Raw genomic sequence first — 20,332 nt, forward strand, 5'->3', positions numbered from 1 at the left:
ACTGGTGTATTCTCTATAGCCCACAGATCAGAAACCCTCACAGCCGCATTTCCTTCCACTACCCCTGCCGGTACTATGTGGGTAAGAATACAAATGTCCCCATCCCATCCAATAGTGTTGGCATGGCAACGATGGCAGGAGTGTGATTGAAACAGATTTCTATCAATGAAAAACTTTTCATGCCATTGGTGTTGGTCTGTTTTAGGCTAATTGATGGAGATGGGATTGCAATGACAATGCAACAACTCCAATTGCACTGCATTACAGAAGGAGCAAGATAGCTGGAGGTGAATTGGATAAGGATGTTGCTCTTTTATCATCTCTCAATTCCTATGTTTCTACGTATGGAAGAAGTTTCAGGAGGTTAACTTTAATGTTCCCAACATAAACACGGAGGGTTAACAAGAAGTCAGTTTAGGATGATTGGGATGCTGCAGAAGGCCGGGTCATTGAGTGTCTTTAAGACAGAGATAGATAGGTTCTTGATTAATAAGGGGATCAGGGGTTATGGGGAAAAGGCAGGAGAATGGGGATGGGAAAAATATCAGCCATGATTGAATGGTTTATGATTCAAACACAACATTCTTTCAATATAAGCCATGGTTCAGGCGCACTCAGTTGCTACATTATATTTTGTTTCTTTGCATGGGAGTTTATTTGAGGTCTGTGTCAACTCTTTTATGAATGTAAAAGCACAACTGGGTGACACGGTGGCACAGTACTACTGCCTCACAGCGCCAGGGATCCAGGTTCAATTCCGGCCTCGGGTCACTGTCAGTGCAGAGTCTGCACATTCTCCCCGTGTCTGCGTGGGTTTCCTCCGGGTGCTCCGGTTTCCTCCCACACTCCAAAGATGTGTAGGTCAGGTGGATCGGCCATGCTAAATTGCTCCTTAGTTTCCCAAGATGTGTAGGTTAGGGCAATTAGTGTGGTAAATACATCAGGATGTGGGGATTTCAGGGGGGTGGGGGGAGCTGGGTAAGATGCCCTGTCGGAGAGTCGGTATAGACACGATGGGCCAAATGGCCTCCTTCTGCAGTGTCGGGATTCTATGAACCCTCAGTATGCTCCACAAATAATGGTGTCGTAGCAATGATCCCACACCTCTAATAAACCTGGCCAGGTGGACTGAGACAGCCGAGTAGGTGGCCAGCCACCTAAAAGGATCCTCGCCGCAGCACCAAGGCAGCCAGTGGGTGACCAGAATTGCACTTGGATAAAATATGACAGAGCAGTACACATTTTCAGTGAAACTTGTTGTGATCACTTCACTTATCAATGAACGATAAATTCCTCAGAATGGAAGCTATGATGAATTGGTATCAAATTACTGCTGGGACAGGTGCTTTCGGTTCAACTTTAACACCGTGTGAGCTCAGGAAGAAATGGATAGTTCAATTCAGTGCTATCAATGTGTACAGGGACACTGGGACAGGAGTAGGCCATTGGACCTCTTGAACCTGTTTTGCCATTCAGTTGCTTCATGGTCAACCCAATTCCTAACTCCATTTACCTGTCTTAGGTTCCATATCACTTAAGTTCATTACTTGGTAAAATTCAATGATCTCAGATTTCAGGAACTACAGTCCAAGGAGCTTAATATTAATGTGAGGAAAGGTAATGGAATCTGATTTGATTTGATTTATTTATTATTGTCACATGTATTGGGATACAGTGAAAAGTTTTGAATCTTTATGAAGTTCTAACCAAAACTGGAAATCTGATAAAGAATAGTCAGCCTGGATTTTTCAAAAGGGAGAGGATCAACCTCATTCAATTCTCTGAAGAAATGACAGATATGACAGATGAGGGGAATATTCATTATCATATAGTCAAATTTTTACAACACTATGATAATGTACTGCCCCGTGACTAAGGTCAGAGTATTTGGACATGGACTTTGGCAGAATGGATAGCAAGCTAACTCCAAAATAGGAGGAGCACTCTTACCTGAAAAGGTGTTGGAGGCGGATTGAGTAAGTAATTTTAAAAGGGAATTGGACAGAATTGGCAGAAGCATTTGTACATACTTGGGCGGCACGATGGCACAGTGGTTAGCACTGCTGCCTCACAGCACCAGGGACCCAGGTTCAATTCTGACCTTGGGTCACTGTCTGTGTGGAGTCTGCACATTCTCCCCGTGTCTGTGTGGGTTTCCTCCGGGTGCTCCGGTTTCCTCCCACATTCCAAAGATGTGCGGGTTAGGTTGATTGGCCATGCTAAATTGCCCCTTACTGTCAGGGGGATTAGGAGGGTAAATATGTGGAGTTACGGGGATAGGGCCTGGGCGGGATTGTAGTTGGTGCAGGCTCGATGGGCCAAATGCCTTCTTCTGCACTGCATATTCTATGATTCTATGACAGGTCCTTGAGAATGAGAAACTGACAGGTTACAATGATAAAGCAGGGATTTGGGACAACGTCTTATTGCTCTTTCAAAGATCCCAAACAGACCCAATGAACCACATAAGACCATAAGAAATAGAACAAGAATAAGCCATTCGGCCCCTCGAGCCTACTCCGCTATTCAATCGGATCATGGCTGATCTGACATTCCTCACGTCTAGAGGCTCTATCCCTCTCTTTATAACTTAAATGTTCCATCCCAGGCAGCATCCTGGTGAATCTCCTCTGCACTCCCTCCAGTGCGTTCACGTCCTTCCTATAATGTGGTGACCAGAACTGGACACAGTACTCCAGCTGTGGCCTCACCAAAGTTCTATACAACTCCATCATGACCTCTCTGCTTTTGTAATCTATACCCCGATTGATAAAGGCGAGTGTGCCATATGCCTTTTTCACCACCCTATTTACCTGCCTTTCTGCCTTCAGAGACCTATGGACAAACATGCCAAGGTCCCTTTGTTGTCTGGAACTTCCCAGTGTCAGACTTTTCATAGTATACTTCCTTGTCAAATTACTCCGTCCAAAGTGCATCACCTCACACTTTTCAGGGTTAAATCAGGAAACAGGTCTTCACACAGAAGGTAATGGAACACAAGAATTCTCTCTCACAAAAAGGCTGTCAAGTCAATTTATTCCTTCCAGTCTGCTGTCGCTAGACTTCTATGAGGTAAAGATATCAAGAGTTGTGGAGTTAAGAAGGGTAAATGGAGTTCACGTGAAGATTATCCATGATGTAATTAATGGTAGAATAGGCTTGAGGTCGACTCTTTTTGCTATACGTATTGATGCCACTGAACTGTAAAATGTCGAGATTGGTGTTTGTTAAGTAAGAACACACGCCTCAAATGCAATTTGACATAAACCCATTGCTGCTGCCATTCTGAGGGTCTATCCTTCATTGAGGTGCAGGTTAGTTATGGAATATCTGAATGGACAGCTCAGGTAGTCCTATCATTTACTGAGACAACATTCACGGTATTGAAATCCCCGGGTTACCTTAGAAAGAGAAATAGAAACATAGGAAATAGGAGCAGGGTGTAAGGGGAAGAAATCCTAATAAGTTAGTAAAGATTTTTAAACCATCAGATATTAAGACATTGACAGAACGACCAGCATTGAATTAAATGACTTTAAACAGACTTATAAGCTAATAAGAAAACAGTTTACACACATATAAAATGCAGTAAGAGATTTAAACAAATGATTATGATTTAAAAACACATATGCTGATATTTTGAATATATTAATGTATTTTTGCGAATCATTGTTCACTTTAGCCAAAGGCAGATTGCCACAAAGCATCATGGGACATTGGGACAAAGCCATATTCTAAGGGAATACTAAAACCTTGGAAATATGTAAGTTTTATCAGCAGAGTTTCTAATGGTAAGAACATTCAGAACACTTAATCAAACTTCATGAATAGGGTTTATTCACTTCAGGTAAGATGGATGCAGGCCCAGACATGGAATCATGTGTTAATCTAGTTTGGTAGTAACCTGCAGGTGAACTTACGGGAACATTCACTTTGAACTTTGCGGCTAGTGTCTGGCTACTAAGGGATACAGGGTGTTAGCTAAAATGGGAAGATACATCTGGATTTTATGGACAAATGAAATACCATTATGCCAGAAGGTAAGATGTGACTGGCTAAAGTATATGACAGGTATTATTGTTGATTTGTGTATATTGAAAATGATGGATTCAAAACTAATTAAAGGTGGATGTATCTGATAAAGTGTATAAATGATCTATCTTGAACTGTATACGTCACAATTTATTGGAAATGTCCGGCTGCCCGACGTCTGGTGGGGCCTAGAACTCTTCGATAATTTCTCCTAGCGGCCATTGGTCAAAATAAAGGTTACATCTTTAAAATGAGACACTGGCTTTGTGAGTCTTGAATTGTCTGAGATTTCTGACGATACCCAGTCGCCTCGAAAACCCCACCCACACAGGGGTAAGCCATTCAGCCCCTCGAGTATGCACCAGCCATCAAGCACCTATTTAATCTAAATCCCCGCCTCCATTTTCCAGCACTTGATGTTTTCCCTTTCAGCTCTGCACATTCCACATGTAATGGTAGCTACTGACATGGACTGCCTTGCGTTGCAGTGTCCATGTCCAGCATGTCCTACTCCCACTTGTTACTCGGTTACCTTGGTCACACAATGGCCGGAATTCTCCAATCTCGCCCGCGGCTGGGATTCTCCGGTCCAGCTGCAGTGAATGGAGTTTTGGCTGAGCGCCAAATTCTCCGTTCTCTCTGGTAACGGGGGTGGGGTGAACAAGATCGGAGAATCCGGGCTGGTATTTCCACTGTCATATCCTGATGATGATCACCTTTGAGGGTAAAACTTTGATGAAGGTTGGCAGAATCCCTATGTTAGGGGAAAGAAGTGTCTTATTCTAACGTCGTATTGTGTACTCAGGGTATCCAAGACAGTCCATAACCAGTGGATCACTTTTGAAGCACAGTTACTGTTGTGTGGGTAACCGTGGCAACCAAGTTACACACAGCACGACTGTGAGACAACAGCCTGACAACACGGGAGAGTTAGGTACTGTCAGTATACGTGTCTGCAAATTCCTCTTCCAACACTGCAATACAGCTGAGCCATTAGAATAAGCTAATGGGATTTTGGTTCAACATCTGATCCACTGGACAGCACATCAGCCAGTACAGCACTCCCTCAGTACTGTTCCAGAGTGTCAGTCTCTGTTTTATGCTCAAGTGCACTTGCAAAATGTTCTGACTAAGCAGTGAGTGCCAACACTGAACTAAACTGAGCCACAAAGGCAAGTTCTTCCCTCACTTTACCAAAATATATCATTCCTTCACTGTCACTGGATCAAAATCTTGGAATTCCCTCCCTAACAGCACAATGGTTGTACCTACACCTCAGGGACTGCAGTGATTCAAGAAAGCTGATCACCACCACCTTCTCAAGGGCAACTAGGGGTGGGCAGTAAATGTTGGCCAAACCAGCAATGCCCACATCCCATAAATGGATTAAAAACTAAATAAAATAAACCTAAATGGTAGGCACTGTAACAACTGTTGAAGAGACACATCTGAACTCACCACTACTCAAACTTTGCCTTAGATAAGTCTGTTCCAGAGATACAACAATGACTTCTGGACTTTTCTCTGATTGTCTCGTTCTTGTCTTTACTCCTGAGCTCCAAAGGCTGCCTTTTTACCGCCCCTTTAGCCCAATCCCCACAAGCCATGTTCACTTTGTGAGATCACTCCCACAATATTCATTGGGAACTTGAAATACTCACTGGACTCTGTCGTTTTTGGGGTTTTTTTGCATTCCATGCATTGTAAATAACAAGAAGGTAGCTTGGTGATGTGATCCTAGGTTTCTACTGCTCACATTGGGAAGCGCTCAGGACAGGTCCAGCATGATGCCTTTCTAGCTTCCTGCTTCATGCCTTGGCTAAGTTCATGATTATTTTGCAAACCGGAGACTTATCCGTACTTAGAAAGGGGTAGTGTTACTGGTCAAGCAGATGGTCCCATCCTTACCTTGGTCGCTGCGTCCACGTTAGCACCTAGCTGGATCAGTTCAGAAACAACTCCTATGTGGCCTTCCTTTGATGCAAGGTGGAGAGCATTCAACCCATTCTGCAAAATATCAAATAGAACAGTGTTATACCAGCAGAGACTCTGGGTTAATCAAGCCATTTACAGAAACACAGAAACAAGAGTATCATCCAGCCACTCAATCCTGGTCTGGCATTCAATGAAATCATTGCTGATCTTAACTTTCACTACCCACATTGGATCTGTCTTTAAATCATTATAGCCTTGCTGAAAGAAACCTATCATCTCAGCTTTGAAATTATCAATGGTCCCCAGCCTCAGTTGTTTTTTTTAAGAGGAGACAGTTCCAGGTTTCTGGGACCCTTTGTGTGAAGGACAACATGGTGGCACAGTGGTTAGCATTGCTGCCTCACAGCACCAGGGACCCGGGTTCAATTCTGGCCTTGTGTCACTGTGTTTGCGTCACGGGAGTTTGCCCCGTGTCTGCATGGGTTTCCTCCGGATGCTCCGGTTTCATCCCAAACTCCAAAGATGTGTGGGTTAGGTTGATTGGCCATACTAAATTGCCCCTTTGTGTCCCAGGATGTGTTGATTAGGGGGATTAACAGGGTAAATACTTGGGGTTACGGGGATAGGGGCTGGGTGGGATTGATGTGGGATATGGCCTCCTTCTGCACGGTAGGATTCTACAATTGCATCTGAATGGCCTCGCTCTCATTTTAAGATTATGCCTCTTTATTCTGAATTTCTCCACCTTATATTAGATCGCTCTTTCATCTTCCCGGCGGAATATACAAATATAGGGTGGGGTTTTCTAGCAGGATAATCTGGCCCCACCAAAGTTAACTCCTCATGGCAGGTTCCCCGGTGGTGCAGTGGACAAGCCCCCAAGACCCCGTAGACTTCAGCAGGACCGGAAACTCCTGCCGGTGGCCAGTGACTTGTCGTCTTGCCTGCAGGAAAATCCACCCTGGAGGGATGAGGAAGGGCTGAAAATCCTGGCCATTCTGTGTGCAACCTGACCTCGTCACTAGCCTCGGCCCAGTAACATTCTGGTGAACCTGCACGGCACCTACTCAAAAGTCAAAATATCTAGTCCAAGGTGTGCTAAATTTATCTTATTTATAAACATATAAAATATTCCATAGAAGTTTGTGAATTGTGTTGGACACAGGATTTTTCAGCTTCATGCAGTGCCCCTGAATATATTAGTTCCTCGCTCGAAGAATAGATCCCATGACAGAATAGATTTGCATTAATATCGCACTTTAACATTTCCCGCTGCCTTGGAAAAGCAGCCAGCATAATCAAGGGACCCCACGCACCCCGGACACCTTCTTCCATCAGGAAGAAGATACAAAAGTCTGAGGTCATGCACCGACCGACTCAAGAACAGCTTCTTCCCTGCTGCCATCAGACTTTTGAATGGACCTATCTCGCACTAAGTTGATCTTTCTCTACACCCTAGCTATGACTGTAACACTAGATTCTGCACTCTCTCCTTTCCTTCTCTATGTACAGTATGCTTTGTCTGTATAGTACGCAAGAAACAATACTTTTCACTGTATACTAACACATGACAATAATAAATCAAATCAAATCACTGGACTTCTCCGAAGACTTTACAACCAATGCAATACTTTTGACGTGTAATGTAGTGAGGGAGAATGCCAGGTTGGTAAGTAATTTGACATTTTCTAACTCCAGTCTGTGTTGCAGAAGCAGCTTTTAAATATCAGAGCCATGTCCCTGCGCCCATCTATAAAGATGAAATTGCATCTGATGCCACAGACTCACAGTTGCAGCACTGTTGTTTCTTAACATAAGATTACCCACCTTCCAATGGATGCCTGATGCTACCTGTCTCTCTTGACCTCTCTGAGCTACACTGGCTCCCTATCTCTCATTTTCCTAGCCTCCCTGCCATACATCTGTTCACCCTCACTGACTTACACTGAATCACTGCCACCTCTCAAGGGAATGATAGGATCATGGTTATGTTACAGGTCTAGCAATCCGGAGGTCTGGGCCAGTGATCCACAAACATGAATTCAAATTCCAGCACCGCTGAATTGAAAATCAGTTCATTAAAGAAATAAAAAGCTAGAACTGTATCAGCAATTATTACCCATGTAACTGCTGGATTGCCTGTTTTGCAAATGCCCTTTAGGGAAGGAAGTCTGCTGTCCATACCTGGCCTTACTGCAGTGCCTACAGTTCGAGGAACTTTGACTCAGACTTAATGAGCTGGAGGCCAAGCTACAGACACTGCGATTAGGGATGGGGCAAGTTACCTGGATACTTTGCTCCATAGAGCAGACATACCCCTTCGGCTAGATGCTTCTGATTTAGTCAGTGGTCAGGGACAGGAGGGTGTGACTGCGAGGGAGGCAGCTAAGGGGGTCAGGGTAGGAGACGCGGACAAGCCTCAGTTGAACAACCGGTTTTGAGGTCCTTGCAGCCTGCATGGATGAGAACAGGGACTGCAGGACGGATTAGCAAACTAATCATGGTAATAAGGGGAGGCAGTAAATGTAATGATAGCTGGGGACAATATAGTCAGGGGGATAGACACTGTTCTTTGCAGCCACGGGCATGATACCTGAAGATGTTGCCCACTTGGTGCCAGGTTTCGGGACATCTGCTCAGAGCTGGAGAGGAATGTACAGCGGGAGGGGAAGAATCCAGTTGTTGTGGTCCACGTGGGTACCAGCGACAGATAGGCCTAGGAAAGAGGCTCTGCTGAGGGAGTATGAGCTAAGGGCTAAATTAAAAGATGGAATCCCAAAGGTGGATCTGAACAACAGGAAAATTAGTGTAGAGTAAATTAGATTTGAGAGGTGAATGTGGCTGAAAGATTGAAGGGAGTACTGTTGAGACCATCCTCTCCTGAACCATACTGGACCAGTGTTCTGGTGAGTAGTATAACTAGGGTAGTAGTGAGGGCTTTAACTAAACAGTGGGAGGAAGGGAGTCTTTGAGCATTTTGAAGACAGAGTTAGATAGATTCTTGATAAGCAAGCGGGTGAAAGTTTATCAGAGGTAGGTGGGAATGTGGAGTTGAGGTTGTAATGAGATCAGCCGTAAAGTTATTGAATGGCAGAGCAGGCTCGAGAGGCCTTAATTTGTATGCTTGTTAGTATGAGGGGGCAGATGTGGCAAATTAAAGAGAAACAAGGCAATAGAGGAAGGTGGTGACTTGGGTACTGATAGTCAGAGTGTAGCAGGAAGGGATAGAGAACACAAAATAGAGTGCACCAGGAGCTAAAAACAAGAGATCGCAAAAATGGTAAAAATTCTGGATTAAAGGCTCTGTATCTGAATGCAGACAGCATCCATAACAAATAGATGAATTGACAGCACAAACAGAAATAAATATGTGTGACATGATAGCCATTACAGAGACTTGGTTGCAAGGTGATCAAGGACTGGGATCTGAATATTCGCAGATATTTGACATTTTGGAAGTTAGGGAAACACAGTGGAGTAGCTCTGTTAACTAAGGATAAATTAGTATAGTAGTAAGAGGTGACCTTAACTTGAAAGGTCAAATTGTAGAATCAGTTCAGGTAGAGGTGAGATAAAGGAAAGGGAAACAGTCATTGCTCCCACACCAAATATAGGATATAGGTCCTTCCCAATACACAAGGTTGTAATCCAGGTGGAAGGGACCCCACAGACCCCATCTTGGCAGCAATGCCCATCCTAGGTGGCCAAGCCCCAACCAGACAAAAGTCGATGAAAAGACACGCAGCTTGAAGGGAGTGGGAATTTGAAAAGGGGAGGAGACTGGAAAGTCAAGGTGCTGGCATTATAGCCTACAAAGATGAGAAGATCTCAACTCGGATCAAATCAGCACACCAAATAAAATTGTCTCATCTAATAAATAGTCTGTTACTTCGATGCAATCTGTACCCTACATGGTCAACCCTAACAAGGAGATGGCCAAACACCATCAAATCGTGTTGGAGATGGCTCCAAGCGAATCCCTCACCCACATTTCTGGTTGTTGCATGTTTGTTAAGAATGCAAGGATTAAACACCACAATGACACACTGGCCTAACTACGCCTGTATGTCACCAAGTACGGCTGGACATCACATCAAGAATCGGGGCTTGTGGCCAAAGATGGTTCCTTATGGAAACCTGATAGTATATTCAAGAAATATTAATAAGTGGCAATGGGTGATGTCACAGTCCACTACAAAGATGACAACAAAGTGCTTGAAAAGGCATGGGAAAAGAAACGGTGAAAATATGTGCACCTTGGATTGGAGATCACGGAATTGACGGGAGCCTCTGAGCTGAAACATTTTTGCTTTGTGTTGGGCGCAAGAGGAAAATGGTTCGAAATGAGCAACAGCCTATTTCAATTCCAGAACATTAAAGGAAATTTCCAGACTCGGAATATCCCTGACGTTCAAAATGCTGCAAATCTTCAGCGATGGGTAAGTGAGCCAGATTCCACCGATAGGGTTCATGCTGGTGGTGACAAGACAACCCTAGGTGCCAGGGTGTGGTGTTCTTAGAAAGGACAACATGTAGCAGGCACCAACACAGTGTACAAATAGTGGGTAAAAACAAAATAATATATATATAAAAAAACAGAAATAAAAATACAAAAAGAAGAGAAAAAAGCCTAAAAAAGTAATGGTGGTGGATAACTCACAAAAGGCCGGACTTTAATTAAACGGTGCACGGTTAACCAGAAGGTTGTGGAACGAATGCTGTAGCAACGCAATCAAATGATGAATCAATGGTAAATGTGCTCGCACTACTAATCAGAACAGTACCCAGTTTCGTGCTTCTCCTAACTCGGAACAACCCGCTTGGTAACTTGGAAGAGTCAGCCCATACGGTGTGATCCCTATGGCCCCAGTCAACCCCTGCCCTCAATGTAACACAGGTAAAACCCCCCTTTGCTGTGGCAGTGCTGGGAGTTTCAAATATGTGGACGAACCACGTAAAGACTTGGATAAGGCACTTGCCTTGAGTGTTTTCAATTAGCTACACTGTAGGGCTGAGTATACAGGGGGGAATTAATGAGGCATGTAAGAAAGGTGCTGCAATAATCCTGGGCAAATTGAATCCACAGGTAGATAAGGAGAATTAAATTGGTGAATATGGCCTGGAAAGTAAGGCCATTAAGTGTATTTACGACAGTTTCTCAGAGCACTACATTCTAAAGCCAAACAGGGAGCAGACTATTCTAGATCTGATAATGTATAACAATGCAGGATTAATCAATAACCTCATATTAATGGATCCTCCAGATGGCAACATCTGATATGATAGAATTTTACGTTCAGTTTGAAGGTGAGAGGTCTGGGTCAAAGACTATAATCCCTACAGTACAGGAGGAGGCCATTCAGCCCATCGAGTCTGCACCCACCACAATGCCATCCAGGCCATATTTCCATAATCCGAAGCTTTACCCTTGACACTAAGGGGCAATTTAGCATGGCCAATTCGTCTAACCCACACATCTTTGGAGTGTGGGAGGAAACCAGAGCACCCAGAGGAAACCCACGCAGACACAGGGAGACACGGGCTGGAATTGAACCCGGGTCCCTGGCGCTATGAGGCAGCAGTGCTGACCACTGTGCCACCGCGCCACCCGACAAGTTTTTCAAACTGAAATAAAGATAATTATAACAGGCAGCATGATGGCACAGTGGTTAGCACTGCTGCCTTATAAGGCAAAGAACCCGGTTTTAATTCCAGCCTTGGGTGACTGTCTGTGTGGAGTTCGCATGCTCTCCCCATATCTGCGTGAATTGGCCATGCTAAATTGCCCCTTACTGTTCAAAGGTATATAAGTTAGGTGGATTGGCCATGGGAAATGTATGAGGTTACATGGATAGGGTGGGGAGGGTGGGCCTGGGTAACATGCTCTTTCAGAGAGTTAGTGCAGACTCAATGGGCCGAACGGCCTCCTTCTTCACCGTAGGAATTGTATGGTTCAATAGTATAATGGTACTAAGGCAGAGATAGCTAAAGTGAAGTGGGAAACTAGGTTGCAAAGTGGGACAGGAAACAATGCAATGGCAGATTTTTAAAGAGATATTTAATAACTCTCAGCAAAGATTTATCCCAGTGAGAAAGAAAGATTCTATGAGCAGGGTGCATCCACGGCTAAATAAGCAAGTTAAGGGTTGGTAAAATCTACCTAAAAGGAACATTGTACAAAACTGCGAAGATTAGTGATAGGTCAGGAAATTGAACAGATTTTAAGAACCAGCAAAAAGTGATTTTAAAAAGTGAATTCGAGTATGGGCGGAAGATGGCTAGAAATATAAACATAGATACAAAGTTTCTACAAGTATTTAAAAAGGGAAAAAATAAATAAAAGACGGGTGGCACAGTGGTTAGCACTGCGGCCTCACAGCATCAGGGTTCAATTCCTAGCTTGGGTCACTGTCTGTGCGAGTCTGCACATTCTCCCCGTATCTGCGTGAGTTTCCTATGGGTGCTCCAGTTTCCTCCCATAGTCTGAAAGATATGCTGGTGCGGTACATTGGCCGTGCTAAATTCTCCCTCAGTGTACCCAAACAGGCGCCAGAGTGTGGCGACGAGGGAATTGTCACAGTAACTTCATTGCACTGTTAATGTAAGCCTACTTGTGACGAATAAATAAACTTTTTATCCTCTCGAGTCTGGAAACTAATAATGGGAAGTGTGGAAATGACAGAGGTGTTGAACAAGATTTTATGTCTGTCTGCACCGTAACAGACTTCAAAAACATCCCAAAATACTTGAAGATGAAGTGAAAGGGAGGAAAAAACTTAAAACAATTGTCATCACCAGGGAAAAATTACTGGGGAACCTATTAGACCTAAAGGCTGACAAGACCAGATGGCCTGCATCCGAGGGACTTAAAAGATAGTAGAGGCATTGGTTATAATCTTCCAAAATTTCATAGATTCTGGCAGGGTCCCAACTGATTGGGAAAACCAACACCTGCCTTAGGGAAATTGCTAGAATCCATTATCAAAGAAATTATAGCAGGATACTTAGAAAATCATAATGCAATCAGGCAGAGTCACCATTATTTTGTGAAAGAGAAATCATTTGAACTAATTTATTAGAATTCTTTGAGGAAGTAACAAGGAACATGGATATAAAGGCGAACCTGTGGATCTGGTGCACTTAATTTCCAAACCGCATTTTATATGGTACCACATTAAAGATGGTACCACTGTACAAAATAAGAGCTAAAGTTTCAGGGGGTGACATAGTAGCATGGATAAAGCAGAAAGTAGGGATAAATGCATCATTTTCAGGCTGGCAAAATGTAACTAGGGAAGTACCACAGGGATGAGAGATAGGGCCTCAACCATTTACATTTTATACCAATGACTTTGAATCATTAGAGTCATAGAGATATACAGCATGAAACAGGCCCTTCAGCCCAACTTGTCCATGCCGACCAGGTGTCCTAAACTGAACTAGTCCCATGTGCCTGCATTTGGCCCATATCCCTCTAAACTTTTCCCATCCTGTTCAAATATATTTTAAATATTCTATTGTATCCGCCTCTGCCACCACCTCTGGTAGCTCAGTCCATATATGCACCACCATCTGCGTGAAAAAGTTGCCCATCAGGTCCCTTTTAAAATTTCCTCCCATACTCCAAAGATGTGCGGGGTTAGGTTGATTGGCCATGATAAATGATCCCTTAGTGCCACAGGGATTAGCAGGGTAAATACATTGGGTTGTGGGGATAGAGCCTCGGTAGGACAGCTGTCCGTGCAGGCTTGATGGACCAAATGGCCTCCTTCTGCACTGTAGAGATTCTACTCTATGATTAAATCTTTCCCCTCTCACCTTAAACCTATGCCCTCTAGTTTTGGACTCCCTTAACATAACATCTCAACTCCTGTACTCAATGCTTTGACCGATGAAGGCAAGTGTGCCAAACGCCACCTTCACCACCCTATCTATATGTGATGCCACTTTCAAGAAACTATGTACCTGCACCCCTAGGTCTCTCTGTTCGACAACAGTCCCCAGGGCCCTACTACCATTAGCTGTGTAAGTCTGACCCTGGTTTGTCTTACCAAAATGCAACACCTCGCATTTATCTGAATTAAACTTTATCTGCCATACCTCGGTTGATCAAGATCTCATTGAAGAAGGTTTTCTAAGACTACAATGTCCACTACGTGACCAATTTTGGCGTCATCCTCAAACTTGCTAACCATGCCTCCTATATTCTCATCCAAATCGTTTATATAAATGACAAACAACAGTGGACCCAGCACCTATCCCTGTGGCACACCGCTGGTTACAGGCCTCCTGTCTGAAAAACAACCCTCTACCACCACACTGTCTCCTACCAGCAAGCCAATTTTGTATCCAATTGGCTGGTTCTCCCTGGATCCCATGTGATCTAACCTTACTGACCAGTCTACCATGCAGTACCTTAATGAAGGTCTTGCTAGGACTTGAAGAACTTGGAGGAGAGGACCTTATGTTTTTTTTATTCATTCGTGGGACATGGGCGACGCTGGCTAGGCTAGCATTTATTGCCCATCCCTAGTTGCCCTCGAGAAGGTGGTGGTGAGCTGCCTTCTTGAATCGCTGCAGTCCATTTTCTGTGGGTTGATCTACAATGCCGTTAGGGAGGAATTCCAGGATTTTGACCCAGTGACTGTGAAGGAACGGTGATATATTTCCAAGTCAGGATGATGAAATGGCTTGAAAGGAAACTTGCAGGTGGTGGTGCTCCCATATCTGCTGCCCTTGTCCTTCTGGATGGAAGTGGTTGTGGGTTTGGAAGATGTTGTCTAAGGATCTTTGGTGAATTGCTGCAGTGCATCTTGTAGATGGTACACACTGCTGCTACTGAGCATTGGTGATGGAGGAAGTGGATATTTGTGGATGTGGTTGCTTTGTCCTGGATGGTGTCGAGCTTCTTGAGTGTAGTTGGAGCTGCACTCATCCAGGCAAGTGAGGAGTATTCCATCACACTCTTGACTTGTGCCTTGTGGATGGTGGACAGGCTTTGGGGATTCAGGAGGTGAGTTACTTGCCACAGTGTTCCTAGCCTCTGACCTGCTCTTGTAGCCACTGTGTTTATGTGGCGAGTCCAGCTGAGTTTCTGGTCAATGGTAACCCCAAGGATATATGGCAGCTAAATCTGCCGATGACACCAAGATAAGTAGGAAACCTCATTGTCAAGAGGAGATAAAGAGCTTACAGACGGATAAAGAAGTGAGTGGACAAAAAATTAGCAGAGTAGAATGTGGGAAAATGCAAATTTGTCCATTTTGGCAGGAAGAATAGGAAGGCAGTATATTATTAAAATGGAGAGGGCTTGTAGAGCTGGGTGCATGAGTCACAAGAAGTTATTTTGCAGATACTGAAGGTGATTAGGGAGAGAATTGGAATGTTGGCATTAATTGCGAGGGCGACAGGGGAATGGAATATAAAAGTGGGGAAGTTTTACTGCCGCTGTACAAGGCTTTGGTGAGACCACATCTGGAATACTGTGTGCAGTTTTGGTCTCCTTATTTGAACAAGGATATAATTGCACCCAAAGCAATAGGGTGGAGGTTCACCCGACTCAGTCCTGGAAAGCAGGATTTATCTTATGAAGAAAGGTTGAACAGTTTGGGCTTATATCCATTAGAGTTCAGAAAAATGAGAGGTGATCTTGTTGAAACATACAAGACCTTGAGGGGATTTGCGAGGTTGGATACTGGGAAGATGTTTCCTCTTATGGAGACTAGAGCCAGGGGACACAGTTTAAGAATAAGCGCTCTTTCATTTAAGGTGGAGAGAGGAGAACACTTTTCTCTCTGAGGGTCATGAGTCTGTGGAATTCTCTGCATCAGAAAGCAGTGGAGGTTGGGTTGTTGAATTTATTCAAGGCTGATTTAGGTGGATTCTTGGTTTTCATGGGAGACAAGGGTTAAGGGGGGACAGACAGGCAAGCGGAGCAGAGGCCACAACCAGAACAATATTATATTGAATGACAGAGCAGGCCTGAAGGGCTGAATGGCCTACTCCTACTTCTGAGTCCGATGTTCCTATGCCTAGACTATATGTGACTCCGAACTGTCCTCTGAAATGGCCCACCAAGTCACTCAGCTGTTAAGAATCATAAAATCACAGAATCCCTACAGTGCAGAAGGAGGCCATTCGGCCCATCGAGTCTGCACCGACCACAATCCCACCCAGGCCCCATTCCCGTAACCCCACATATTTACCCTGTTAATCTCCGAACACTAGGGTCAATTTAGCATGGCCAATCAACCTAATCTGCACGTCTTTGGAGCGTGGGAGGAAACTGGAGCACCCGGAAAAAACCCACACAGACATGGGGAGAACGTGCAAACTCGACACAGACAGTCACCCAAGGCTGGATTTGAACCAGAGTCCCTGGCACTGTGAGGCAGCAGTGCTAACCACTGTGCCACCCATACCTTGGGACATCGAGGAGCAATCTACCATGGCCAATCCACCTAACCTGCACATCTTTGGAGAAAACCGGAGCACCCAGAGGAAACCCACACAGACACGGGGAGAACGTGCAAATTCCGCACAGACCGTCATCCAAGGCTGGAATGGAATCCGGGTTCCTGGCGCTGTGAGGCAGCAGTACTAACCACTGTGCCACCGTGCCATTTTAAAGAAGGCAACCCACCACCACTACCTTTTTAAAGGAATGTTGGAGTGGCCAATAAATGCTGGCGTCTTTGGCAACAACATTTCAAAAAGACCAGAATCACACTGGATCGCTTACACTCAATTCACTGAACTTAAAACTCCTCATTTCCATCACCAATCCTTCATAGTCCCAGCCCATCCGATGTCTGCAAATCCCCCTATCATCATCCGGTATCCATCCCATGGAAATGAGCAGATACCCATCCCTTCATTAGCCCTTTGGAGGTGAGGCTGACCTTCCTCCCTCGAGCTCCAGTTTGATCATTCTCAACTTCTCTACATTGAAAAACTTCAAAACCGATCTGTTTGAACAAGCTTTCAGTAACCCCTCTAATCGCTCCCTCCTTAGCTTGGCATCCACTCCGTTTACAGCTGTGAACTGTGGGGGGATATATTCCATGTTAAAAAAGCTTCCGACATTTCTAGACCAGCCAGTCTTCCTAGGGGTGTCAGCATGACATAAAAGGTTCTTATCTGGGAAGGAAGTCGGCCTCTTGTATAAATATGTTAAGTGGTATATCATTCCTTTTATTCTTCTGACACTCAGTATCCCGAAGGAGAAAAATCCACATCTTTAGTGTAAGCTTGACAGTGCTAGGTTTATGGTCACTCCTGTTTATTAAATAGCCACTTGTACCATGGATGGACCTGCTGTTTAGAATGTTATCTTGCATTTATATTAAATTGTATTCCCAGTTCCACACTTGCCTCACTGGTGCTCACTTGTCAAATCTGCAAGAGTGGCATATCACAACATGGACCGGGTTTAACCCAGTCTCACTCGAGTGCTTTGCACTGAATTTAAAGGGTTTCGCAGTCACAGGCAAGTATCTGGTGAACTACATTGAACGTTCTTCATTGATGTAGTAAGTGCTGCAATGAATCATTGCTGACGTGACTCTCTCCTGTTTTTTCTCAAAGTCCTAAATAGCCTCCTCCCCTTTAGAGCTGCAGCATCTCTGCTCACCAACCTATGGGTCTCTGTGACACACAAACATGTAACTAAATAAAACTTATTGTAAGACACATTTATAATGGGACAGAGGAAAGTCCGGTCACAAATATTTGTTTGATACACCAGTGTTGTCAGCTGATCCTGTAAGCTCCTGTTAGACAGTGCAGCTGGTAAGACAGTGGGAATGATGGCGAATACATTGTCATATAAATATAGGTCAACATTGTAAGCAGGAAAGCTAATTTTTTCTGTAGGACACTTGCTGTATATATCAGCAGTTACATGGGCAGTGTTTTTTCCAGCTCATTGTGGCGGGAAACATTTTGGCTGGGCGCTCTAAGTTACGTGATAGGCCACACCTCAGTCTGCTGGCAATGGGAAAACCTTTCTGTCACTCAGTTGGAGGCAGGAAGCGGTGGCTAGCACTGCTGCCTCACAGCGCCAGGGACCCGGGTTCGATTCCCGGCTTGGGTCACCGTCTGTGCAGAGTTTGCACATTCTCCCCATGTCTGCATGAGTTTCCTCCGGGTGCTCCGGTTTCCTCCCACAGTCCAAAAGACGTGCTGGTTAGGTCATTGGCCATGCAAAATTCTCCCTCAGTGAACCCAAACAGACGTCGGAGTGTGGCGACTAGGGGATTTTCACAGTAACTTCGTTGCAGTGTTAATGTAAGCTTAATTGTAACACGAATAAATAAACTTTAAAACTTGAAATTGTCCGCTCACAGCCAGATGTCAAATAGCTCATTAATGAAACACTCCACGTTAATTTTCTCTGAACCCACGGGAATTTCGTAGTGGATCAGAGATTACATGGGAGCGGCACAGCTCTCATGCCTCCCAAAGGAAACCTTGTCAGGTTTGCCTGTGGCCTCGGTGAGGGGGTCCCTTACTGACAGGCAAGCAAGGCCCAATTCAGGGACTCGGTATTGGTAAGGGGGCAGCTGCTGAAAGCCACGCCCCAGACCTTGCCTTTGACCCCACCCTTTCCCTGGCCACGCTCCAAACTTACACAACTTGGGACACTAAGGGGCAATTTAGTATGGCCAATCCATCTAACCTGCACATCTTTGGAGTGTGGGAGGAAACCAGAGCACTCGGAGGAAACTCACGCAGACACAGGGAGAACATGCAAACTCCACACAGACAGTCACTCAAGGCCAGAATCAAACCTGGGTCCCTGGCGCTGTGAGGCAGCAGTGCTAACCACTGTGTCACCAGGAGAGGGAGAGAGAGTGTGAGAGCCTCAGGTTAGAGAGAGAGAAAGGGCAACGACTTAGAGAGAGAGAGAGAGAAAGAGGGACACAGTTTAGAGAGAGAGAAAGCTACACGTTAGAGAGAGAGAGATAAAAAGAGAGAGGGGGAGACAGCTTAGAGGGAGGGAGGGAGGAGGGGAGGAGGGAGGGAGGAGAGAGGGAGGAGAGAGGGAGGAGAGAGGGAGGAGAGAGGGAGGAGAGAAAGCCACAGGTAGAGAGAGAGAGCGAGAGAGAGAAGAGGGAGTGAAAAGAGAGGGAGAGAGACAGCAACAAGTAGAGAGAGAGAGACAAGAGAGAGACAAAGAGAAAGAGAGAGAGAAAGAGCGAGAGAGAGATCTGCATTCTTCTAATTCTGGCCTCCCGTTCACTTCCAGTCATAAATGGTCCACTATTGGGGCTGCCCCTTCAGTTGCCTCAGCCCCAAACTCTGGAATTCCCTCCCTTTACCTCTCCCATCCTCTACCTCAATTTCCTCCTTTATGGCAATCTTTAAAACATACCTCTTTGACCCCCAAGCTTTTAATTACCTGACCTAATATCTCCTTATGCGGCAAGGTGTCATACTTGTTTTTCTAACACTCCACTGAGGTGCCTTGGGATGTTTCACTACATGAAAGGAGCGAATGTAAGTTGTTATTGTTCTCCTTGAGAAAAAGGCTAAGATGTGATCGAGATGTTCAGTAATATGCAGGCTCTGGACAGAGTAGATAGGGAGAAACTGTCTCCATTGGGCTGTGGGGTTGAGAAGCAGAGCACACTGAGTTATAGTAAATGACAAAAGTAGCAGTGTCAATAAGAGGCAAGACGTATTAAACAGCTGGTCATTAGGCACTGCCTGAGAGTTTGGTGGAGGCAGATCCAACTGTATCTTTCCAAGGGAAATCAGATAATTATTTGAAGAGAAAAAAAATTGCAGGACTACGGGGAAAAGGCAATGATTGGGACTCACTGATTAGTCTTTGCAGGGAGCTGACACAGACACGATGGGCTGAATAGCCTCCATTGGTGCTGCAGCCATCCCAGGAGGTTTTTTGTCTTATTGTGCTCACGGATGTTCAGCTGTGTTCAAGCTGGGGGGTCATGTCAGTGCGCTGCTTTGAGGAAATGCTCAAGAGCGCCTCCTTTCAGCCTGACTGAAAACAAATTAAAATAAAGAATCTGTTTGCGCTGGATGTGAAGTCAGTACAGCACGTGGTCTAAAGGGAAGTTGATTGCAGCGAATACTCAGTCATCAAGCCCCGTTCTGATACAACCTTACCAAAGTTGGGCAGTTGATATCCCAGTGTTGACAAGTTCATTAGCATGGGGGCCACTGAGCTGTTCAGAGACATTGGCTGCAACAAAAATCTAGATGACCTTTACCCTCGTCCTCCTAAAAGAGGCCCAAATTCTGTATGTGCCTTTGTGCAGAAAAGAAAGTACGCAATAGGAAACATCTCACACATGAAAAGCTATCCTAAAGTCTTGAAAATGTATTTTAAAGAATGGAT

General features: G+C 44.8%; 1 protein-coding gene across 1 annotated transcript in view; it reads right to left on the reverse strand.

Annotated features, from left to right (window-relative positions):
* Positions 1–20,332, reverse strand: part of ank3b (ankyrin 3b) — a 310,337-nt gene that overhangs the window by 117,428 nt on the left and 172,577 nt on the right. Inside the window, exon 3 of the mRNA XM_078222927.1 lies at positions 5,941–6,039. Coding sequence (XP_078079053.1) covers positions 5,941–6,039 — 99 coding nt within the window. The remainder of the gene's footprint in view (positions 1–5,940; positions 6,040–20,332) is intronic.

The sequence above is a fragment of the Mustelus asterias genome, chromosome 11 (assembly GCF_964213995.1).
Source record: "Mustelus asterias chromosome 11, sMusAst1.hap1.1, whole genome shotgun sequence".
In the NCBI taxonomy this organism is placed as follows: Eukaryota; Metazoa; Chordata; class Chondrichthyes; order Carcharhiniformes; family Triakidae; genus Mustelus; species Mustelus asterias.